The sequence below is a fragment of the Canis aureus genome, chromosome 24 (assembly GCF_053574225.1).
Source record: "Canis aureus isolate CA01 chromosome 24, VMU_Caureus_v.1.0, whole genome shotgun sequence".
NCBI lineage: Eukaryota > Metazoa > Chordata > Mammalia > Carnivora > Canidae > Canis > Canis aureus.
Genome location: NC_135634.1, coordinates 46,477,189 through 46,502,959, shown reverse-complemented (window position 1 = coordinate 46,502,959; position 25,771 = coordinate 46,477,189). Strand labels below are relative to the sequence as shown.

At 46.4% G+C, this 25,771-nt stretch overlaps 1 protein-coding gene across 2 annotated transcripts; it reads right to left on the bottom strand.

Annotated features, from left to right (window-relative positions):
• Window positions 1-1,239: 1,239 nt before the first annotated feature.
• On the bottom strand, window positions 1,240-24,151 carry SPP2 (secreted phosphoprotein 2). 2 transcript variants are annotated; one of them, XM_077869316.1, is made up of 8 exons: window positions 23,961-24,151; window positions 23,736-23,860; window positions 17,031-17,153; window positions 15,784-15,891; window positions 11,006-11,060; window positions 10,223-10,273; window positions 7,490-7,587; window positions 1,240-1,345 (listed from the first exon to the last, which is right to left on the bottom strand). In XM_077869316.1, exons 1-7 carry the CDS (start codon window positions 24,025-24,027, stop codon window positions 7,517-7,519), a joined length of 600 nt encoding a protein of 199 aa, XP_077725442.1. In that variant the 5' UTR covers window positions 24,028-24,151; the 3' UTR covers window positions 1,240-1,345; window positions 7,490-7,516. The 2 variants fall into 2 exon arrangements, with proteins under 2 accessions (XP_077725442.1, XP_077725443.1); XM_077869317.1 differs by having other exon boundaries at window positions 1,240-1,342; window positions 23,961-24,148.
• Between the last annotated feature and the right edge of the window lie 1,620 nt (window positions 24,152-25,771).

Here is a 25,771-nt window from a genome sequence, read left to right as displayed (position 1 = left end):
GTCATGATCTTGGGGTCTTGAGATCAAATCCTGCATCGGGCTCCCTACATGGAGCCTGCCTCTCCCTCTGCCTGTGTCTCTGCTTCTCTCTCTGTGTCTCTCATGAATAGATTTTTTTAATCTTTAAAAAAATCAATAAATGACTTTTTAAAATCCCAAATATACCCCTTATGCAAGAAAAAGTCCTCTTAAACTCTATTAAGGGTCATGGAAGTGGACTTTAGTAAATGGAAATGTATAGCTTATTCTCACAGAACAAAACTCAGAAGTGGAAAGATGTCAAGTTTTCACAATAAGCCACAAATTTGGTGTGATTGATTTAAAACACTAACAGAAAAAAAAAAATAATAAATAAATAAAAAATAAAAAATAAATAAAAAAATAAAACACTAACAGAATTTTTTCATGACTTGACATGCTGAACTTTAAGTGGAAATAAAATAAGCATAGAGGAATATCCGGGAAGGTTCTGAAAAATAGGGAAGATTGGGGGGCCAAGGCAGTTTTTAGCCTCTGAAGACATTGAGAAGTTGTAGGAAGCGGAGCAGTTTGCCAGGAGCAGGAGTAAGCAGTCGCTTCTAAATGAAGGTGCAAATGACCGATAATGACTTCGTGTATCATCCCTCCGGGAAATAGTTCTCAGGAGCTGTAACATCTTCATGGAAGGCCAGTGGAACTGACAGGGGGTTCAGTCTCGCTGGAAAGGGACTGCGTTTGGGTTTGGGGATGCTCACATCCTGTAATCCTCCCAGGCCAGGCTCCAGCAGGGCCTCTAACTGCAGCAATTGCCAAATGGCCTGGGAACACAGACCTCTGTCCTTGGGTACTTTCCTAGCATATCTGCTTGGACAGAAAGCTGGCTTTGCTATAGTGATGCCCTGGACTGAGAAGTCTAGAGAAAAAGAATCCACAGAGGCATTTTGGTGGTGGGGAGGGGACTGCCTTTCATCCCTAAATCACCAGGTGCTTTTTTTTTTTTTATTAAAAGAAGTCACAAAAGGAAAGTCACTCGACACCAAGCTGCGTGGACTGATGGTCTTTTTAAGAATAAGGAACTACAATCATTGCATTTTGATCTAAAACAGTCATGTGACATAATTATGCTAAGAATGGCCGCTTTGTGAGTCCTTAGCTCCTAAAATCCTTAGGTAGTAATAATCTCTTCATGTCATTGCTTCTTATCTAAAAATTTAATAGTTACGCCTATTTTTTTTAAAAAATCAGGCAATGGAAAAAGAGGAAGAGTAAAACATTTATTAAGGACTGGAACCAATCAAAAGAAAAATCACATAATTCAGAGAGTATCTTTCTTCACTGGAACTTCTATTCTTTCTGATGCATTCTGCTGTTAAAGGAGAGAAGCAGAGGGATTAGACTCTGTGGCACACATTCCACATTCTTGCTATGGAGACACAAGACCCAGCACTCCTGGGTGTATTCAAAGGGAATCCAAGATGGTGCTAAAGACTGGAGCAACTCCACAAAGCAGCCAGCTCCTTGGGCAAAGAAAAGAGGTGAAGGATACCTGCAGGGGGAAGGGGAGGTCGCCCCAGAAAGGAAACTCAAGTTTTAAAAAAGGAAGAGCCAGAGAGCTCCTGAGGTAAAGCTGTAGCCAGGAGGGAGGGGGCCACCCAAGCCAGAAAAGGGGGAGACAGGCCTCAGCTACAGACATCTGAGGGCATGGGGCTGAAGGTGGGAGCATTCACTAATTCAGTCATTCATCCATTCATCTGTCCAATAAACAGGTATGCGTTAAATATTGGGGGGGTACAAAGATAAATAAGGTGTAGCCTCAATCTAAAGAAGGAAGGAAGGGAAGAAATCACCAACCATAGAGAATCCAGAAGGGACTAGGGTACAGTAAGTATAATTCCAGGGATACTTGAGTGCAGGGGTTCCTGGAGGAGACTCATGAGCTAGACACCGGAGACAAGCTGGGGGCAGAGTGCTGGAGCGCAGCAGCAGGGGCTGGGGATGGAGGGCAGAGCCAGACTGGGGGCCTGAGGGAACAACCAGCCCTGCGACTCTTCCACTTGATGTGGAGGCAGAGAGAAGCAGGGGCTGCAGACCCAGACCACACCACTGTACCGAGGGCCCGATTTCTCACGTCCTTCACCATCAGGGAGCTGAGACTCCACCCCACGCCCACCCGTGTTAGCATAACTCTGGGGACACGTGGAGGTGATGTTGAGGGGAACAAGGTGAGACCATCGGGAAGATGGTGACCACACCAGGCTAGCAGAGGGACAGAGCTGGGACACTCTTCAGAGGAAGACAGCAGAATGCAGTGACTGGGCAGGTGAAGGCAGGGAGGAGACCCGAGAGGACTCTGGTAAGATCTGGGTAACCAGGTGGATGAGTTGGTTACAAGAGGAAGACTAGTCCTGAAGAGAATTCCGGATTGAGCATGTGGCAGCAAACCCAGATGGAGGCATCTGCTGTGCTATTGGTTATGGGGCTAAGGCACAGCAGGGGAGTGCCTGGGCTCACCTGGGAAAGAGGAGATGCAGAGGCAGAGCCAAGGCTGGAGTTCCAGGGACCACAACCATCTGGGGAGCAGGAGGGAGAAGAGAGATCCATGCAGAACAGAGAGAAGGGTTGGCTGAGAGGAGAGCCAGGAGAGGAGCACCAAATGCAGCCACCAAGTTCGGTGGGCAAAGGGAAAGCACCAGGAGGTACCAGGGCAAAGGCTGGGGGTGCCAGGAGACGGATAGAGAGCAAGCTAGAGCCAGTGGAAAGAGGTCCTTGGATGCAGCAGTGCAGACACCGCTTCTTTCAAGCCAGGTGGAAAGGGAACACGACAGTCAAGACGAGGTGAGGATGAAGGAGGAGTGGGGACCATTGCTCAGTTGACCCTCAGTATTTGCAGAAATCTGCCAACTGGCTAACATCCCTTGGTCACCCCCAAACCAATGCTCCTGCTGGTTTTGCATCCATTCTCAGACATGCTCTGGGTGGCAAAAAGCTAGTCCCCCAACGTGCATGGTGCCAGCCAAGGTCAAACAAGGTGACTCTCTGCCTCCTTATTTCAGCTCCTGTCGTAAACAAGTGTCCTTCTTGAAGACCATTTAGGGCCACTGTTTAGGCATTTCTGTGCTTTTTTGTTGGTGATTTTGCTGTTTATAATGGCCCGGAGTGCTGAAGTGCTGTCTCGTGGTGCTGTGCCTCGTGGAGAATACGTGTGTTCGAGGAGTGTGGTCTGGGCATGGGTTATAGTGCCGTTGGCCGTGAGTTCAACATGAATCAATAGTGGATGTTATACATGGTGCCTTTAAACAGAAACACACATAAAACAAGGCCGTGCACTGACCGGTTGACAAAAAGTGACCAGAGGCTCCTGGGAGCCTAACCCTGTACTTCTCACAGAAACAATAGTTCAGTATTTGCTAATTCGGTGCTGGCAGCAACGCTGCAGATCACAACTACCATGATACTGAGGATGGACTGTCCCTGGTGGAGTAATTGTCAGGTGTGCACAGTGAATGAGCGACAGAGTGTAAGTGGACAGAGACCCACACAGCCTGCTTTCCACCTCCAGGGCCTTGGCTGGAGGTGGCAGTTGTGGGAGACCATGATAAGAAGTTGTCATTCATGGGTCTGACACTCATATATGGAAATCTCTCAGCCAGCTCACTTAGGGGCCCAAGTCACAGGGTCACCCCTCCCACCTTGCTGATGATGGGTATATGTTAACCCTTCCAGGCAACTAGTCTTTGCCTTCCAGCTGCTGCCTGCCTAGCTTCACCCAACACATGACAGATGTATCTTAAATAATCCTTGGGCTTTGGGGGGGCCTGGGTGGTTCAGTTGGTTAAGTGTCTGCCTTCAGCTCAGGTCATGGTCTCAGGGTCCTGGGATCGAGTCCTGCGTCGGGCTCTTGCTCAGTGGGCAGTCTGCTTCTCCCTCTGCCTCTGCCCCTCCCCCCTCTCTCAAATAAATAAATAAAATCTTTAAAAAATAATAATAATCCTTGGGCTTTTGCCCTTTCATGCAGTTTCTTAAGCATGGAGATACTGACGTGAGAGAGAGTGTCGCAGGTCAGGGAAGGAGACACACAGACATCAGTAGCTAAGTTCCCAGTCTCAACACCACCTCCAAGAGTAAGAGCCCCTGAGCCCCCTACTTCTCCATCTACTAAGCAGAGGAAATAATGACAGAGCTTTATATGAGTTGCTGCAAGATTTATAAAAGGCAGTGCCCGTAAAGGGCCCAGGCACCCTCCAGAGTTCCGCTCTTCCCTGGTGCAGCACAAAATCATGAGACTGACCCTTCTCAGCAGGCACCTGGCCACGGCAGGCCTCACTAGCAACAGCCTGCTTCGCTGCTCTGGGCCAGAGAGTTTCAGGGGTCCACACGAATCGACACTGCAGTGTAATGGAAAAAGCCTTGCTCACGCCGCTGTGGCTTGGGTGCCCTCCGTGTGGTTTGTGGCCACCCGGTCACTGCACAATTAAAGAGCGTGAACTATTCGAGCCAAAAAGATCAAGCAAGTGTTGGACACTCAGATCCCTAACAGCGTGAGATGTGGGCCCTGATTTTCACGGCCCCTATTTTAATAGAGTAGCAAATGAGGAAGAGTGCCAAAGCTCGTGTTTAAACATTGCCTTTTGCTCTCTATGCCTGTGAATGAAATGATTTTCTGGTCACCTGAAAGAATCCTAGAACAGTGTGCATTAAATTACAAAAACACTCAGCCCCTGTCAGGGAGCCTCTGAGGGTGTCGTGCTCCCTTGAACCAAAGCCTCTGCCTTCAGGGAGCTCCACACCGGAAAAATGTCATTCACAGCTTGAAAGTCATCATTCTGATTTGAGTCATGCATGTGTCCCTTCCTTCCTTCCAACCTGACCGAACCCTTATTATGTTCTAGACAGCGTTCTCAACTTTATGGGAGTAAACTAAGAAAATGAATAAGAATGACAAGGCCCTGGACCCCCAAGGAGGTCGAGGACTAGCAGGGACCAAAATAAGGACAAAAATAATAATAAGACTTTGGAGGACGTGAGACTGGAGTGCTAGCTCAGAGCTCGTGATGGCAGCGCAGGCTCAGAGCCAGGTCCACTGATTCCAGACCCTGTGTTGGCCTTCCCAGGCTCGTTTTGGGAAACTAGGAAATTTGGAGCCCAGTGGGGAAATCTGAAGGTCGGGGGGAGGGAGGTGGCAGGGACAGAACTAGGACTTAAGTCAAAGTCAATGTCCAGAGGAAGGTGGCAGTGTTGAGCCTTTCATGGCCGCTGCCTTTAAAGAGACATTTGGTTGGCAATCCATTTTGTTAAAGAAAGCAAATCAAGAATTTATATTGTCATACGTGTATGTGTATACGCCCAATAGAATCGTATTATCAGTAAATGAAATGCAGCCAGTTCATTGAGAATTCTATTTTGCCCCCCCCACCCCGAGAATGCTCTGTAAAGCAAAAGGAAATGATTTAAATTTATAAAAAAGGAATACGATGAGTCCATTTCTTCATAATGAGTAGTTTCTAGATCTCCATATGAAGCTGGTGTTTATTTTCACACATAGGAGGCACATAGATTAAAAAGAAAACCTACCATTTGCATCTTTCATCCAATACAGCCTCACTGGTAAATTTTCCTTCTATTTTAGTAAAATGTCAGTTGACTTTTTTCAAATTCCAGTGGTTAAAAATTAATTATACTATGCTTAACTGATTTAAAAAAAAATAATAACAGTCTCGGGAACCTAAAGGGAAGGATTCCGCCATCCACTCAAAAATACTTGCTGAGTGCGTGCTGTGTGCCAGTCTCTGTATGGGGCACTAGGAGACGGAAGCAGGTGACATGCCCTGTGCCTTGGGTCTAGAGAGTCTGGTGTAGCCCGGTGGGGCAGAGAGAAGATGAACAGGGGGCTCGTCAGGGGGCTCTGTGATGAGGACTATCAGAAAGGGGTCAGAGTAGATGTCCCATAGGAAGTGACACTGCACTGAGGCCTGGCTGGTAGGAGGGATTAGCAGGTGGCTGTTCCATGCAGAAGTCACAGCGGGTTGAGTTGTGAGCATCTCAGTACTGCCGGAGCTCAAGGCTGAAGCCAACTTGGAGAAATGGGCAGGGGCCAGATCCCCAAGGCCTTTGTGGGCCATGCTAAGGAGCTCAGACTTCATCCTGAAGGTGTACAGTGTCATGTAAACTAAAATCTGTGAAGGCTCAAGCTTTGTTATTAACGTGTGTGTGTGTGTGTGTGTGTGTGTGCGCGTGTGTAAAAATGAATCATGTGCATTGAATCAATGTCTATAATTGCATCTGAAGATTCTTTTTAAGTGTCTCCTTCCTGATGTCCCCTTACTACTTGGGAGTCTTTAAAAAGACTTAGCTACATCTGCTCCAATCCCTAGTATCTGGGAATTTATATACTTGGTGGTACTCAGTGAGGACTTGGTAAACCAGGGCTCAGTCTTCAGCTCCCCACCACACTGGGAGTAACTAGGCTGCTCTTCCTCTTGGCTTGGTGTCTGCCTTTTGCACACCTCTGCTTTATCCCCAATGAAGCGAGCATTAAGAGACTTCTGTGGAAAGATCAGAGACTCCTCTGTGTTTCAAGATAAGTCCAAGGACAGCATGCAAGGTAGACAACATAAGATCAGGACCTGGGGAAAGAATGCATGGACCGGTCAGGGGTGATGGTAATGAAATGATTGGCCAATGCCAGAGAGAAAGCGTGGCCATGGTCAATGAGGCCACATCCTGTGGATGTCAGGAGAAGAGAAAAGGTAAAGAAGAGTCAATGCTGCTCTAAAATTTTGAGCTAGAGAAAATTAGGTGGATGGCAACACCCTCAATTAAGAAAAGGGGTTGAAGAGGGGGCTGGGTGGGTTCCAGGAGGTCATGGGTACCCATAGCAATTGCATCCAGTGGGCCTAGGTCTCCGGACAAAGCATGGTAAGAGATGTGTGCTCAGAAGTAGTTGCAGATCATTGATGAAGTCAGGCAAGTGGGAGAGAGGACAGAGCCATCTACTGAAGGAGGAGAGCGTGGGCTAAGGACATAGCACAGATGGTCACGGGTATTTAAAGCATTGATCGAGGAAAGGAAGGCAGACCCGATTTTGTGGATCTCAGGGCTGAAAGTCAAGGGTGCAGAAAGAGGACTGTGAATGGGAGGTGAGCAGGGTGGGGCAGCATCCGAAGGCCATGACTGCGTGGAGAGGCTCAGCACACAGGGCAGGAGGAGGGCAGTTGCTGGGATGGGGGTGCAGCAAAGGAGGGCCTGTTCCGTCTGTCTGCTCTTCAACTGGACACTTGATCATGGCAGTGGTGACAAACAGAAAAGCCACAGGAGAAAGCTAGAGGAGCGTGGGATGGGGGAGATGACGGAGGGACGGTGTCTGAGAGGAGACCAGGCGGTGGGAAGGCAAGCGAACACAGGAGCTGAGCGGCAGAGAAAGACATCCGGGGGCACGAGGGCAGCAGTGCCAAGGTGCTCACTCCAAGAAGCTCTGATTTCCAAATACACAATTTTAACTGTGTCCCCTTACCTCAAAGCCGTTACTCAAAGCCACTGTTTATTCCTGAAGTCTGTGCCACCTGTTCGGGTCCCCTCGATTCCCGGGAGGTAAGATCCTTCTCAGGTTCTCTATAGATAGAAGGACATATAGGCTCTATCATTCACACCAAGGTCTGAGACAAGGTGGACCCCACAACTATGAACAGTGGGCAGAGGTGTGATTGGCACAACCAGGCCCACGCTGCTGAGACATCCCCGAGAACACGACAGCTCCGTCTTCCTTACCTGGCTCTCCCTCACTCTCCCTTGCATGGTGTTGCAGCTGAACCCATGCTTATTTCTCTCTACGTGTGATCTGTCCCGGCCACTACTATAAGCCTCAAGAGCAGGGATGGTCACATCCGTCTTTCAGTCCTCCATGAGATCTGCCCAGTGCTTGCCACACACATTTGGTGAAATAAATTAAATTGTGGTCTTCAAAGCAGTCTCTAAGATGGCTGCAGAGCTGCATCCATGATGTTCTCAAGGCCCAAAATGTTTTTAAAATTCAGCTCTGGAATTACCTTCTGAGCCATATAAAAAGGATCCATCACATTAATTAAAATTTTTTTTAAAGATTTCATTTATTTGTTCATGAGAGACACACAGAAAGAGAGAGAGAGAGAGAGGCAGAGACACAGGCAGAAGGAAAAGCAGGCTCCCTGTGGGGAGCCCAATGTGGGACTCGATCCCAGGACCCCGGGATCACACCCTGAACCAAAGGCAGATGCTCAACCACTGAGCCACCCAGGTGCCCCCAATCACATTAATTTATATCCATAAAATATTTTGGGTCCCAAATGGCATTTTTCCAATGCAGTAGCCAGCCTCCAAGATGGCCTCCTGGTATTCACACTCAGGTATTCCCCTCCCACACTGGGCCAGAGTGGATCTGTCAACTAATAAAATACCTAGAAGTGATGATATACAAATTCCAAAATTAGGTAACAAAAGTCCGTGTCTTCTGTCTTGGGTGCTCTGTGGCTTGCTCATTCTCCCCCTCTGTCTCTGATCATTATCTCCAGGGGAAGCCAGTTGTCATATTTTGAGGACGCTCAGACAACCCTATGGATAGGCCTACAAGGAGTGAAGCCCTCAGTCCAAGAGCCCATGAAGAGCTGAGGCCTGCCAACAAACACATGACTGATCTTGGAAGTGGATCTTTCAGACCCAGACAATCCTTCAAATGAGATCACAGCCCCAGACAACATCTTATCTGCAACCTTGTAAGAGACTCTGAGTCAGAACCACTTGGCTAAGCGGCCTGTGGGTTCCTGACCTTCAGAAACTGTACTGTAACAAACACGTATTGTTTTAAACTGCTAAGTTTTGGGATAATTTGACACACAGCAGTATACAACTAATTCACCCAAGTTGGTTATTAATCTGATTAATCACATTTATTTTGGCTGTTTCCAAAATCAAATCCAAGGACAAGAATTTTCCTCCACTACAGCAATTCAAAAGAATGGGCCATAGATTCTGAAGGCAATGTCAAAAAGGAAGCATTCAAAAAATTATCCTCAGCAATGGTCACACTGTTTGAATGAATATATGTTCTCCCAAAGCAATAACCCAGAGAGTGTCTAAAACCTTTTTGTTTAGAATCAAGCCTCAGGGGATACCCGGGTGGCTCAGTTGGTTAAGTATCCGACTCATGGTTTTGGTTGAGGTCATGATCTCAGGGTAGTGAGATAGAGCCCTGCATCTGGCTCTGGGCTCAGCTCAGAGTCTGCTTAGGAATCTTTTTCTGTCCCTCCCCCTGCTCTCTCTGTCTCTCTCTCTCTCTCTCTCTCTCTCTCTCAAATAAATAAATAAAATCTTTTAAAAAAATAAATTAAAAAATAAAAATAATAAATCAAGCTTCACATGGTAAGCCCCAGCACTTCAAATAAATTGCAGTATGCTTAGTGAGGACCAAACATTGAGCTCAGTGAAATATTAATATCTGTGTTATTCTTTTTAATGAAGAACTCCCAAATAGGGTGAAATTCACAAGTCTTCGGGAAGACAGCACTGGCAAAAACAAAAGCTGGAGAGTCGGACAGGCCTGTATCAAAGTCCTATCTCGGCCAATCACTACCTGGATCCAAGTCCCACGTAGGCAGTATAGCCTTGGACATACTACAGAAACTCACTAAGGCTCAGTCTGCTCATCTGCAAAATGGGAAGGAACATAGTGCTGCCTCACAAGATGGTTGTGAACAGAAAGCTGCGCCAAGCAATTAGCACGAGTAACTGTTTTGCATATGCAGTTAGAATTGTTTGTCTCTTTTCTTGAAGCAGGTCATACAACACCTGGTTCGCAGATCTATCCTGAAGATTAAATGAGAGCAAAACTGATATGTAAGAGGGAGGAACTGCAAGAACCGTTAATTCATCTGCTGGTCCCAAAGGACCGCTGAGGGTAGGAAGGCAAAGAGGGGTTCGAGAGAGTTTGAGCTTTTTCAGAAAACGCCCCACAAGGCAAGAGGAAAAGTCAGGTCTGATATCCTGAGCCAGAGTTGCCATTTTGATTCCTGCTAACTTTTCAATGAGTTGTGATGCCTCAGGTTTACCTTTTTAGTGACTTGCAAAGCAAGCTTATGCAGTACTGTTCTTTTCATTTTCATTTCAAATATTTTGCATTTCAGGGGTTAATCTACTATGAAATGGTTTCAGCCACGTCTGGCTTGATCCGAGAAGCATCTGTTGGTGTCAAATGGAAGAAAGTAGGACCACTTACCAACTGACCGTTCACGCAATTGTTCACTTCTGGGTTTTTCAGAAATGAGACCTGTAATGCAGGAATAGTCATAAGACAAGACCCCTCTCCCCACTTCCAGAATGTTTTGTGAGTTTATTATTGATGCCTCAAATATGCCTCTGAAGCAAGGAAGCAGTGAAAGATCATCAAATAGTTTTGCTGCCATCAGCACCAATAGGAAAAAGCCCCAGAAAAGTAAAAATGGCTCCTAACCCACTGGACCCTATCCCAACCCCACTTCAAATGTAAAGAACAGAGGTCCCTCTGTCCCCCAGCCAAGCCCCTTAAAGGGATGGTCACCTCTCATCACATGGTTGGAGGGTTACAGAATTCAACCTCAATCAATTAGATGAACTTTAGTCCAGACCGTCCAGCCACACATTATCGCACACTTGGGTCCTGGAAGTTGGGCTGTGCACCCAGGACAAAACAACCCTGTTTGAGTTAGGGGACTCTCTCAACGTGTGGTCCAACATCTGCCTTGTTTATTTGACACATGGAGCCATTGGATGGACTCATGTATGGAAAATCTCTGGATAGAAAAGAATAGAAAAGGATAGCGAAGTGAAAAGTTGTATCTTTATTGCCTAGTGGTAAGAAAGGAGCAAAAATAAAGAGAATGTTCATTTTCTAGAATTACTATAACTGTTCACAGGTTACGTATCGATGTTTCCAGTTTTAAATGACTCACTAACAGAGCTTCACTATGAAGCTGTTTCAAGAAAAAGAAAAAAACATTAAAAAGAACAGATCTCAACTCACCAAGTAGGTAGTTGTTTCTCCATTGAGAGGATCCCAATACGTCCCCCAAAAACATCTAAATCAACGTAGGTGTCGGAATGAATCAGCACATGAAAAGAGAGAAGAAAGAGACACTATAAAAAATGCAAATATCATCTGGAGGACTCTGACGCATTACATAATTCATTGTTAATGAAATAAGTACAATTTATTTTATTAAATAACTTTATGTGATGTCAAATGTGTGCCTAAGGAAACATATGGGAAGAGCAACTTACCTGAAATTTAAATTGCCTGAAAAGCTTTCTACTAGACTCAGAATGTGCTCCCAAATACTGGGGACCAGAAAGATGGAACCTTTTAGGCGGACTTGTAAATAGACTGCATTTAGATCAGATGTAGAGGTTTCCTGCCATGAACTTCTCAGAATGTGTTCAGTTTGGAAAAGGCATCAGAAAGCCACTGAAAGCCCGCAGAACAACCTAAGTCCACACAAAAACTCACACAAGAATATTCACTGCATCATTATTTATAACAGCCAAAAAGTGGAAGTAACCCAAATGTTACAACCAATGAATGGATCGATCAAAAATAGTATATACCTACAAACAATCTAATTCAACACTAAAAAGGAACAAAGTACCAATACATCTTACAACAGGTGTGAACCTCCAAAACATGATTCTTAGGGAGGTAAGTCGGTCACAGAAGGACACATACCGTGTAATTCCATTTATATCGAAACGGCCAGAAGAGGCAAATCCATAGACCCAGAAAGTAGATGAGTGGTTGCTGGGGGCTGGGGGAATGGGGAACACAGAATGACGACTCATGGGGATGAGGTTTCTTTTCAAGGTGATGAAAATGTTCTGGATTTAGAATGTGGTGCTGGTTGTACAACCTTATGACTATACTAAAAACCGCTGATTTGGACACACTGTCAGGGTGAGTTGTGTACTATGTAGATTAAACTCAATAAAGGTGTAATTTTAAGAAGGTGGGGGTTGGGGGGACCCATGACCAAAGAGCCAGGAGTCATGTCAAGAGGTATCTCCAGGGGAGCTAGAGAGGAATGCTCCCTTTTCCGCCTAAGTTTAGAGGACTTGAACCTGGACCACCTTGTGACCTTGCTTCCTGCTACAAGGTGAAAGCTCATCTGCAGTAAGAGAAGGAGAAGATGGGGGCAAGGGAGACAGAAGAGGGTGGGAGGGGAGGGGAAGAGGGAGGGGGGAGAAATTAACATGGCACAGGTGGTGTTGAAATTTCCTAAAATTAACTGGTTCATGAGGCCAACTCTTCCCCGTCCTTTCTGCGAATGTGATCCAGGGACTTATCCCATTTGGGCTTAAGAGACTTGTAGTTGAACTTCTTCTTCTTCTTTTTTTTAATATTTTATGTATTTATCTGACAGAGAGCAGCAGGCAAAGGGAGAGGGAGAAACAGACTCCCCGCTGAGCAGACAGCCCAATGCGGGACTGGATCCCCAGGACCCTGGGATCATGACCAGAGCCGAAGGCAGGCACTTAACCGACTGAGCCACCCAAGCGGCCCAGTAGTTGAATTTCTATCACTGGAAGTGGAACACAGCAAGTGAACCCAATGCCTATCAGCTCCCTTCCCCTGAGCTCAGAATTCCGTGTTAGTGACTCTTCCTCAGTTTTGCCTTTGGACTGTTTCTAGGTCTCTTAGCTGAAGCCTTGGCCAAATCTCATCGCATCTACTCCAAATCAGGGTTTGTCAAAAGTCAAGCTCAGGGACGTCTGGGTGGCTCAGAGGTTAAGCGTCTGCCTTTGGCTCAGGGTGTGATCCTGGAGACCCGGGATGGAGTTCCACATCGGGCTCCCTGCATGGAGCCTGCTTCTCCCTCTGCCTGTGTCTCTGTCTCTCTGTCTCTCTCTCTCTCTCTCATGAATAAATAAATAAAATCTTAAAAAACAAAAAAAAAGGCAAGTTCACTGGTCAACCTATAGGTGTTAGTGTCACGCTCTGGACAGGACAAAACAGGGAAGTGGTTGACCTTGTGCTCCTCTGCAGTCCGGTGCCCTTTATTATCTCCATACTTCACTTTCAAAATTAGCACAAATGATAGAAACTACCTGCAACACAACTATGCATTTGGTTAAAGAGAGAAGAATATTAGCAAATTTAGAAACGTGTATTTTCTCAAATTTCCTTGCAGCTTTTATCCTTTTTAAAATCATGTAAAGGGGAAATCCAAACTTCTTACATTTGGTAGTTTCTCAAATCATATCCTTACAAGGTGTTTTCCATTTGATCAAAGTCCTTATTCTTCATATTTTGGATTTTTGGTCTTATCCTCCATGGCTCACACCTTTCTTCACATTATGTTCCTTTCCCTGGAAATTTTGCTATTACCTACATATGTTTTTCAAATGATCTTCCTTTTCATTACTCCAGAATTTTTTTTTTCGGTTTTATTTCTTCTATTTCCTACTTCCAACAATGATTTACTTGTTTGATGACTAAATTCATCCTAGTCTATTCTCTTTTATGTTTGTAATATCACTGCTTATTTCACCAAAAATGGTTAACAGCTGTTTTCCACTTTTTTTCTGTTTCATATAAGAAATCTATTTCAGAGTTTCCAGGAATTACTTGAAATCTCCATCTGCTTTCTTCTTCTTCCTTTGAATCACAGAATTCTTTAATTTAAGGAATTCTTTTTTTTAATTGGCTCATAATTCTTTATAATTTCCTAATCTTTGAGGAACATCCACCTGAGAGTTTCTTTTAAAGTATGGTCTGTTTCAAGGGCCAATTTGACTTAGTGTCAGAGTCTTCTTACAAAACTTGGAAAAAAAGTGCATAGTCCTCACTATGCAATGAGAAAGTTGCAACAGATCTGTGGGTTGTGTGATCAGAATCAGCTTCCCAAATAAGAGATGGAAGAGGGGTTAAATGGGGGGGAGGGCAGTTACTGAATTCAGTTCAATGTGTTAAAGGTCATAGAAAGAACTAGAATCCATTTCTCAACACTATGTTAGCATTCCCTCTCACCTGTCCCGCCAGCCTCCTAGAGCCCCCACCTGCTCTTTGCCATCAATAGGCCTATTGACACTGGGGTGAAGCCAGAGATCCTAGACTTGACCCCAGAGGTCCGTCCTGACTTCCTCTCCATATCAACCTTATGCCTCTGTCCCCATTTTGCTCATTGCCGCCATAACGACTTCTATCCATTCCCACCCAACCAGCTTCTCTTGCATTTCAGGGACCTCCCTCCTAATCCCCGAGTGCTTAGGATCACTTTGCCTCCCTTCCCTAAACACCTGTCCTCTTTGTTGATGGAAGTTCTTGATGTGAACGTCAGTTCCCCCAGGGACACTCTCCTGTGCCCGGGCGATATTTTGTCCTCTTGATATGTGCCCCCAAATGCTTATCCTGGAGTCAAGGCTGCCCCTGCTGGATGGATCCCCCACCCCGCCCCACTGGTCTGCAAACTCCATGAGGGCTAGCATTGTTTGTCCCTGTCCCCACTGTCTCCCTGGCTGTTCCCATATAAGTCACAAAATCAATATGAACAAAGAGTTTGTGAAATGCTGTGCTTAGTTCTGCTCATTTCTGGATTAGCAGGGCCACAGGCATGTGAGTGTGTCAGCGTGGAAACACATCTGACTTCTTAGGTGCTTCAGTGGAGTCCAGAAAAGGAGGCCCTTCATATTTGCCCAAACACCCAGGAACTAGATCCTGAAACCATGGCTCCCTGGAAAGCCCAGAATTGGGGCTTCCCTGTGGATTGATCCTCAAAGGTCTCCAGCATGCTCGAGATCAATCGAACATTTCTGTGGAGAAAATCCCAATACCTAGGCTTAGTCATCCTGCACCTGTCAAATTGTTCCCTCTCATGGGCACTCCTAGCCATTAGCTGCTTCACATCCTGATCCTACAATGGATTTCCATGCGAAATATTTAAGCTGCGTGGATGTTCATACTATGGGAACATTAATTTTTATGTATAATTCTTGAAACTGTATGATTCTTTACTCTTAATGTAATTTTCACCTACAGAATGAAATCTTGAAAAACTGAAAAAAATGTGCATAGAGAAAGATCATGGTGGGACAGATCCAGCTGTCCCACGGTAGAAATATTTTAAAACACCAGTCAAGAATGTTATCCCATTTCGAATAAGTAATATAACAATTATATTCATGCCTAGTTGGAGTCAAGAGGTTTGATAGGAGGTTTCCTCATATCATATTCTTGAGCCTCTCTTCCTCCATTCTCTAATATTCATTGAACAAGCATTTCAGTGCAATTGGGGTGGGGTGAGCCATGTCCTGCCATTCACCAAGCATCTCTTGTAGACCAGATCTTCCTTGTCTATCAACATATTCAATTCTCTCAACACTCTGAAGTGGCTTTTACTCCTGGCGTCTCACACACGAAGAGGCATCAGATCGTGGCGTTAAGTGCCCTGACCTAGACTGCAGAGCTGCTAAATGGCTTTGAACTCCAGTCCGACAAAAATGCTTCTCCCCCTTCCCTCCACTAAACCACAGTGCCAGGGATTTGCATACTTAGACCTAAAACTTTTAAGATTTGCTAATTGTTGCTGTAAGTGCTCTGTTTCCAAATCTCTGGGAAACAAGGACAGAGGTGGGAAAAGAGAGAGAGAAAAGAGGTTGGAGAAGTAGGGGAGGCTCCAGCCGAATAAGCAGAGCTGTGCTCGCCCCTGCCTGGAGATGTTCCCGAGACTCTGTCCCAGCGGTCTGCTTGTCACAGACCTACACAGACCCTACCAGGTGCTGTCCCGGAGGACACCAAGCCCCTGGTCCTACCTCTTCGCTGCTGTTAGACTCCGAGCTGGAGGACCATTGGCAGCGAACCCACACGTCTTGCACCTGCTCCGCCACCACCCGCACGGTGCTTCTGCAAACAGCTGCCGGCTGGAAAAGAAAACGGTGAGTTCCCTCCTCAGCAGCTCATGGAAAGCGTTAGGACCTATCTGAGAGATCAAGTGATAGTGTAAGTCCTGGAAGAATGATGCAAACAGGCATTTCATGTTTCCAAAATGAACATTTCTCGAGACCAAAGCTGAAACAAACGAAACATTTAAAAAAGATGTGTTAGGCATTTGGCACATCATGAGTCCCCCAGGAGAGCAACCATTCTCTCCAGGAGCAGGGAGCCAGCGGCCCTGAAGCTTCCCAGTGGAACAAAAGGAAGTGGGGAGAACCCAAAGGACTTTCATCTCCTCTCCTTTGACCTCAGGCTTCCTTAAGAACATTCGCTGTGACCCTTGGGTTTGAGTCCTTCCTAAAACAGTCCCAGAGAAAAGTCTTATGAAACAAGTAGCAAAACAAAGGCTTCCTTTTCCAGAATTTTACACTGTTGGGAAGGGACCCTGGCCTAACGTAACTCAAGTAACAAGCCGATAAAGAACAGAACCCTGAGAACGCATGCAGCTGAACAGAATCATCCTGGAGAGCAAGTGCTGGCTTGGTGCTGGCCTGCTCCGCCCGACTCTTGCCCGTGGGTGTGAACCCAGTGGCGGCCCATGTTCTGGTCACCAGGATACAAGGGTGAACACACCGAGGTCCTGACCCCTTGGAGTCCGAGCCCATCAAGGGGGCGGGGGACAGATATTATACAACAGTCAACTGCAAAATAAGTCAACTACAAAATAATGCAACTCATGCCAGGAACACAGTTGGTGTTGTAGATTCTTTTAAAACATGTCTGGAATTTGCCTTTGGGGGTTGGCCTCTTTGTATTCACCTTGCCTGGAACCATCATTATATTCACTTCAAAGAGCAGAAAACTGAGGTCACAGGGTTTAAATAATTTGCCAGGATCACTCAAGACCCCCCTGGACTCCGTAGCCCAAGACCTCAACCATGGAGCCACACCGCCCCTGCCCAGGGAACACAGTATGGACACAGCTGGTGCCTCCCAGTGTGGCTGGATGCCAGGCAAGGGCCAAGCTCTCCGTATGACTCAGAACAACTCCAGGTCATGGAAGAAGCAAGAATTGAGGCCCTTGTTGTGTTAGTTTCTGCGCTATGGCATTTCCTGCCACGCTTACCGAGTAGTAGCCCCTTTGGAAGTCACAGGTTGCGGGGTCTTCTCCGGAATCTCTCCTGCATGTTGTCTCCCGAATGCCAAACTCCAGGTCCATGTTCACGCTGTCCTGATCCAGAACATACACCTTCACAAAAACAAAGCATCAGTTTGCCCTGGGGAGCCTCTGAAGTCTACAATGCTACGAGGGTTTCTCCCTGAATCCTTCGGGGTGGAAGCTCTAAGTGGCCTCAGCAATCCCCTGTGCCACCCCCTCAGTCCGAGACCAGAGGAAGAGGTGCTATTCCAAAGGCACATGGTACTTCATTTAAAAAAATGCAACCAGAACTCAGATATCTGAGCTGCAAGGTCGACGTCACTCCTGATGACTTACAATAGATCATCATGATTCAGAGATTCCGGTTTTGCAAATCTGCCTATTCATTGAAATTTATTCATAATCCCCCAAATCAACGCTCAGGCTTCCTTTGCAGTCATGCTTACAGTGGTGAAAAACTTGAGTTGCCCCATGCACACATTCCCAGCTGAGACCAGACAGGGCAGCGCTCCGCCGTCCAGCCTCCGCTGTCATACTGTAGACAAGTGTCACGTTCATGGTTTAGTTTGGACCATGTTTTCCTCATTTTTTTTTTTCTTGGTGATTTTGCTGTTTAAAATGGCCCCCAGGGCAGCCCGGGTGGCTCAGCGGTTTAGCGCCGCCTTCAGCCCAGGGTGTGATCCTGGAGACCCGGGATCGAGTCCCACGTCGGGCTCCCTGCATGGAGCCTGCTTCTCCCTCTGCCTGGGTCTCTGCCTCTCTCTCCCTCTCTGTGTTTCTCATGAATAAATAAATAAAATCTTTAAAAAATTAAAATAAAATAAAATGGCCTCCAAGTGTAAGTCCTAGAGTGCTGTCCATGCTCCTTAGAACAGAGGGCTCAGATGTGCCACAGGAGCAATAGTTGTATGTACTAATTTAGTGTGCATTCTGACGTTATAGGACATAACCACCACAAATAATGATAATCAACTATGTGTATCTTCAAGGATCATTTTCCTAAAAGAATGCCCCATAATTTCTTAATAATCAATAAGAAATTAACAGAACTACCCAGTCCTGCTTCCTGTTTGATCAGCTGTGATCCATGAATGAGCTCACACAATTGTCTATTCCTTTCCACCAAGGCTGGGATATGAAGGGAAACCCCCAAGCTTCATGATGAATCTGTGATGCTCTAATGACACGCCCACAGTGTGTCCTACCCCCAAGCCAGAGCAGGGAAGATTCCATGCAGCTTAGATTCCTGCTTAGATTACAGACAGCCACACAGTAAACACCTTAGAGAAAACTAAGCAAAGTTGTTCTAGAGGTTATGATGTTTTGGAGGAAGAGACAACATGATAGTGGCTGGGGGGGAGTCAGGAGGAGGAAGTACCTACTGCAGAGAAAGTGCCAGAGAAATCCTCCAGAGGGAGAAATATTTTCCCCTGAGGCTTATAGAATGGGAAAGAGCCCATTATGTGTGGAAAAAGCAGTGCCAATGTCCTGGGGCAGAACAAGTCCAGCTATTGTGTCTCCAGCAAAATGAACAAGAGGGGAACCGGACACCATGAAGTACAAGAGATGGGGTGTGTCAGGTCATTTATGGTCCTGTCACCCATGGAAGTATTTAGATTTCATTCTCATTGCAATGGGAAATTCCCAGAAGGATTTAAGAGCTGAGACATGAATCACCACAGCAGCTGCAGAGACCACACTGGGGCGGGAACAAGAAGGCAGCAGGGAAGCGAGACGGGAGCTGCCTTGGCCCAGTACCCGACCACATTCCCGGCCCCCAAACTCTCCTCCCTTTCAGTTATTGAACCCACCTTGTGACAAAGCTGATGCATTTAACTGACTTCCCAGGGAGGACAGGGTGGAGAGAACCCTGGGAGAGCACAGGCCGCTCACACGTAGGGAAGAAAGGGCACAGGCAAAACACTGTGTTTGGAAATAAGTGGCAAACTCCAAGCCTGGGATGCGGCGGAGTGGGGGGGGCCTTCGTGTCTCCTCCTAACCCTGGGCGAGGCGTGCATATAGAAGTCGTGTTTCCTGGAAAAAAGTCAGACTAAAAATTCTACCTTGACAATATTTATTACCTCTTTATTCATAATTTTGAAATAGTGGGTAATAAATCTGAGTCTCATTAAAAAAAATAAAATAAAGTAAAGCCCTCTTCTGCTGAAGCATGTGGTTGGGGCTCTCCACCCAGGTCCTGCTTAGGCAGTTTCCCTTAAAGCAGTCAGATGAGAGCAAATTAGCAACACAGAAGCTTGGTTAAAAAGAGGAAAATGTGGGATTTTTTTTGAGTACAGATAATTTTATTGAACCATGAGATGAGTTTGCAACATTTTTTTTTTTTTTTTTGTATCTTTAAGCACTTGTAAGCACTCAGTTCAGGAGAAGGAGAAAAGCCTAATGGTTTTGCTTCCTCATCTGAACTCACTTTCAACCAGCCTAACTCCACCCTGTGTTTGAAAAAGGTGGGCCAACCTCAATATTCAAGGATAAGGAATCAACTAGAGAAAATCCCAAACCCAGTATTGTTGCTGAAGTCAATTGCCGAATTTTATGAAACTCTGCTCTTGTTTTTCTTTAAAAAAAAATATTTTATACCAAAATATGAAAAGGATCCAAAAAGGCCTTCTCTGGGATCCCTGGGTGGCGCAGCGGTTTGGCGCTTGCCTTTGGCCCAGGGCGCGATCCTGGAGACCCGGGATCGAATCCCACATCGGGCTCCCGGTGCATGGAGCCTGCTTCTCCCTCTGCCTATGTCTCTGCCTCTCTTTCTCTCTCTGTGACTATCATAAATAAATAAAACTTAAAAAAAAAAAAAAAGGCCTTCTCCCACACACTCACAGTGGGTGTCTCAGAGGAATGGATAATAGATAGTACTTTTGGGGTTTTTTTTTTCTCTTGTTATATATATATATATATATATATATATATATATATATATATATAGTTATATTGTTATATTTTCTGACTTTTCATAACAAGAGTATTTTGATGTTTTATTCCAAAAAGAAATACAAATATATAAGCAATAAAAATTTTAAAAACCCCATTGCAATTCCTTTTGGTGATTATTATGGTTCATTTTATGTGTCAAACTTGACCAGGCCATGGTGCTGAGATAGTCGGTCAGACCCTCTGGGAATTTCTTAGAAGGTGTTTTTTTGGATAGGACTAACATTTAAATCAGCGGATTTGAGTGAAGCAGATCATCCTCCTTAATGTGGGTGGGCCTCGCCCAATCAGTTGAAGGCCTGGAGAGCACAGACTGTCTCTTTCCTGAGAAGGAAGAAATTCCACCAGCAAGCGGCCTTCGGATGTGAAGGGCAACCTCAGCTCTTTTCTGGACCTCCAACCAGCCAGCCCACCCTGCAGATTTTGTATTTACCAGACCTCCACATGGTGTAAGCCGATGCTTTACAATAAATGTCTCTCACTCATTCATTCTCCTTTTCCCCCTCCCCCATCTCCCCTTCTCTCTTTCTCTCTCTCTCTCTCTTTCTCTCTTTCATCACACCCCCCCACACACACACTATTGGTTCTGCTCTGGAAAAGTCTGATGAGCACGGCGATCATTTAGGTTTTTCAAACTAATCCTTACGATTGGACAAAAATTAAAGATCAAGTCCAGCTGGTTAAGAATAATTTAGAAAGCCAGACAGTAAAAAAAAAAAAAAAGCGAAGATGACAGTAAAAATGGGCAGAAGGGGACACACACATACAAAGGATCCCCAACCTTCCGTGGCTTTGCCTCTGGCTGTCCCGGAACCCAGCGGCCCCCACCCTCCCTGCACCCAGGCCAGGCTCACCTGCACCCCCACAGCTGCCTGCTCCCTAAGGTCACTGTCTCGGCTTCCTCCCTAGCACCCCGCTCCCCACGGCAGCTACACAGACCTTGTCCAAATACAAAGATCTCCCTGCACTTTCATGTTTGTTCCATTGTCCTTAACACAGTCCTCAGGATCCTCAGTCATGCCCTGGGCATGTCCACCTCAGGTCCCAACTCAGACCCCGCTCTCCGACCTCACTTGGCCCAAACCCGACTCTCTCTCTCAAGGCCTTTGGTCCTTCGGGTCCCCCCGGGGGTCTCCTCACAGCTGGAAGTTCTTGTCATTGACTGAGTCAGGCCGGAATATAGCGGCCTCCCCAGAGGCTTGGGCCTCCGCTGACAGTTGCCCCGACCCAGCCCATCCATCATACCCCCTCCTGTTCCGTCCTCCCCACAGCACTCCCCACTCTCTGAAACCAACTTCGTTTGTTTGTGTGGTTGTGCACCCCATCCTCCTGTCTTTCCTCCTCTCCCTCTGTCTCTGCCCCCCTTCCTCTCTCCCCAGAAGGACAGACCTCTGTCCTCTTCTCTTCCTCCTCCCAGCACAGGGCCTGTGTCCCCACCTTTCCTTGCCACACCTGTGTCCTGAGGGAAGAATCTGAGCGAGCCCCGAGGCAGTGTCAGAGCAAGGAAACCATCACTGCTGAAGTCACATGGTCTTGTCCTCTTCTGTCTTTTTTTGAACTTGGGGCGCAAGAGATAAGTCATTTAAAATGCATTGCAAGAGTATTTGATCCAGGGGCGCCTGGGTGGCTCAGCTAGTTAAGCATCTGCCTTCAGCTCATGTCATGACCTTGGGGTCCTGGGTTTGAGCCCCATACCGGGCTCCCTGCTCAGCGGGGAGTCTGCTTCTCCCTCTCCCTCCCCCTGCTCATGCTCTCTCCCACTCTCTCTCTCTCAAATAAATAAATAAAATCTTAAAAAAAAAAATCCAGATCCATTTGGTAAAACTTAGTGGTTCTTAACCCCAACTGCCTTGGGTAGCTCAGCTGGTTAAGCGTCTGCCTTCAGCTCAAGTCATGAATGACCAGGAGAACACTGAAGAATACAGCCCTGACCCCTGTAGACCGAGACATTAGTAGTCGACCATCCCTCCTGGACATCAGTAGCTCCGGGTCTCAGGGACACTGATGTGCAACAGGTCCAGAGCTGCTGGGCTCCAGGATCAAACTTAGGAATAAAGTAGCAGGGCCTGGCTCTCCTCCCTGAGTCCACTGACCGGATCCCTGAACCTCCTGCATGTGTATGGGCACGACTTATTTCCTTTGGACATATTCCTAGAAGTGAAGCTATGAGATCAAAAATTATAAATATTTGCTATGTCTTATTGCTCAACACACTTAGTCATTAGAGCAAAGCAGATTCCCAGCTCGAAGAGCAGCATCCAGGAGGCAGAGGCATCTCCTGCAAGTGAGCTCACGAAGGATCACACGCACACACGTAACAGAGCTGATTGGCAGGTGCACGTGTGTCTGGGCTCAGGTGTCCGATACAAGCTGGTACACAGGCCCGGATGTGCCCTGGGCAGCTGGGCCTGCTGCTAGCCCATCTCCACAGGCCACATTTCCATGACCCGGCCTCACATTCTTGTTCACTTTATTAACCACTAACTTTCTTCTGTCGTGAGTCTTAGCTAGATTACGGGTGGACTTAAAACTGTTCATCTGTGAGCTCAGCAAGAGGATGGTGATCCCCTCCTGCCACAAGCGGATTTCACAAAATGCAAAAGATGGAGGCCAATACAGCCAATAAGCAAAAAGCGGGTTCTTTATTCCGATGTTGTGCTCTTCTGGAAGGAATGTCACTTGGCAGCTGATATACCTCCCGGTGCCCCCCGAATCACGATGTCAGTGCCAAGCGACCCCGCCCTGGCCGAGACAGCCTGCTCCTGGGCTGGACCCCCAGCTAAAACACAGCCCATCATCTTCATGACCTATGGCCCAATTAGAAAAGACAACTGAGGGGTGCTCGGGTGGCTCAGTCAGTTGAGCGTCAGACTCTTGGTTTCGGCTCAGGTCACAATCCCAGGGTTGTGAGATCAAGTCCTGTGTTGGGCTCCACATTCACTGAGGATTTTCTGTCTCCCTCTTCCTCTACCCCTCCTGCAACCCATGGCCTGGCTGTATGGAGCTGCACGGAGCTCTCATGTATGCGACCTGTGACTTTACAGAACTTCTCCCACCTCCCATCTTAGCACCCACTAGCCCAGGGGAATGTCTGTTCCTACTGCTCCCTAGACGGTAGGCCGTGAAGTCACCTGTGGATGGAGGAGGGGAAGGTGACTTGCTGTCCAGCCTTCTCATTTCCTCTGAAGCCGATCTCTGCATTTCTTTCTTCTTCACCAATCACAGACTGAATCATTGGGAAACCAAGAAAATTCATGTTTTCCTCATTTCCCCAAGCTAACGGGAAACAGACCATTACCAAAATTGACAAAGGAAGGTGGGATTTCTTGGGCTTAAAAGCCAGAATTTATTGCCCTAAGTATGAGGAGCAGGGCAGCTGAAATTGAAAAAGCCTCATTTCTAATAAACAAGCTCTTAATAAAACATCTCAAGAAGAACCACAGGGACCTTGGATACAGAAGGAGGACACACCAAGGACGACATCTGGAAAGAGGAAGCCAGGCCAGCGGGGAAAAGCTCCAGAAGAATCCTGCATCCAAAGTGGCTTTGGACAATAAGTGTTATTCAATTCTTCCTCTGTCAGAAAACAGTACGAAAGAGAGGACTAGCTCTTATCTTTTTAAAGTGGAAACATTTTTAAAGTGTACCCAACAGATCAACAAATCAATGAATACGGAGAGCAGTATACATCGGAATCAAGAAGGTAGAGCATGCACTTACTCTTTTTACTGAGCTTCGGAACGCCCGAAACAGATACGGGCTCAGAGACTGGGAGTTCACTTTTGCCACAGAGGCACTGAGGGCTTCCCGCAGGGAGGACGGGTCATAGTCGTACACGGGAAAACCTGAACACGCAAGCACACAGGGACACAGTGAGACAAGGCCCGCAGGCCAGGACAGCGCCCCAGCATTAGGGGCAGGGGGCCGAGTCCTTGAGTCCCTTACCTGCGCAAGATGGGAAATGCGCTCCAAGAACAAACATGATCAGTATCTTCACCACCATCTTCTCCATTCTGGGAAGAATGATCTCAATTCAGAGGCAGCGAGATGATCTCTATGCTCTTGGGGGTGACAAGTCCTCCTGAAAGCAGCTCCTTCTCAAATGTGACCTGGCTTGCTCTCGCCGACTGGAGCTTAAACAGAAACAATTGATCCCGGAGTCAATATTTACTGCTGGCTCTTCCTGTGGAAAGGTTCCAGTTCGAGGCTACTTTTGAAGTTTTGACCTCAATTTGGGACTTTAGCCCACGGGGAAGACATCAAGAGGCTCGAGGACTCTGTGTGCGCTGTTTGTTTTTCTCTATTTTAATTTCATCCACATGTACTGCTTATTTCTCTTTATTTTAATGGCCTGTTCGGAAGCGGAGGGGAGATGTAATCTAATTTTTAACAAAACCGTGAATTTTAAACTGTTGTCTATTTAGCTCTCCCTCGTGCTCCTAAAGTCCTCACAGTTGACTGTGTATGGAAATTGTGTGGTTATTTCAAGATACTTTGGGACGTTATGACCGAGAAGGAGATAATTTCGTATATAGGACCTAGATAGGTCAAGCAAGTACACGTGCTGTGACACAGCCTCCTGTTGACCAGCCTTCTCTGCTGATGGACATTTTTGCACTTCAGTGGGATGATAAGAACCCAATGTAGCTGGTAAATATTAAAAAGGAGAGACACTTTGTAGTAAATAGTGTGTGTTATGAGCAGGTCACTGTGTTCTCATCCTTCAGATTCATGAAGGAGAAGCTATATTGTGCTGTGGCTCAAAAGGACTTTAGCCTGGAATGTTGGCTCCATGCTCATCAAGTGTCTACCCTTGGGCATGGTGCTTAGCGCCTCAACTTTCTCATCTATAAAATGGGCATAATTGGTTAAGCTATAAAGTGTGTTATTAATCGGAGTTCTCCAGAGAAACAGAGCTGACAGGGTGTTTAGAGAGATATACAGACAGAGAGAGACAATGACAGAGTGAAAGAGAGAGGGAGAGAGAGATTTGTCTTAAGGAATTGGCTCACACCATGGTGGAGGATGGCAAGTCCAGAATCCTCAAAGTGGGCCAACAGACAGGAGACCCAAGGAAGGCTGCAGCTCAGTGCAGAGGCAGTGTGCTGGCACAATTCCTTCCTGCTCAGGGAAGGTCAGTTTCTGTCTATTGATGCCTTCAACTTATTGTACAAGGCCCACCCACATTCTAGAGACTAATCTGCTTTACTCAAAGTCTGTTGACTTAAATGTTCATCTCATTTGAAAATACCTTCAGAGAAACAACCAGAAAAAATGTCCGACCTAGTATCTGGGCACCAAGTCCAAGCTGACTCATAAAATTAACCATCACATAAGGATTAAATCACTAACACTTGGAAGAGCCCTTGACCAATTAATTGCTCAATAAATGGCAACTGCTAGTAAGAATGCAAATCAATACATACGTTCTCACATCTGTTTGTAGAAGGCAACAGGTCCAGTAAATATCTTAAATGAACGAATGATCTAGCTCACCCTACTTAAGGCAAGTATGAGTGCCAACAAGGGGGAGCTTATGTTGCTGCAAGAGTTCTTGGAGGTTCACTCATCCCTCCTGACCTCACTCCCAGGTGGGTGTGTGTCTGAACTGGGCCTGGATGGAAGCAGAAGGCCCCACAGGGGAAAAGGGGACTGGGGTCAGGAAGAAAGAGTAGAAAGGAGACCTCTGGGAAGGGGACTACTTCATGTATCAGGGACATAGTGTAGGGCAGGATGTTGGTCAGAGGCAGGCCAGC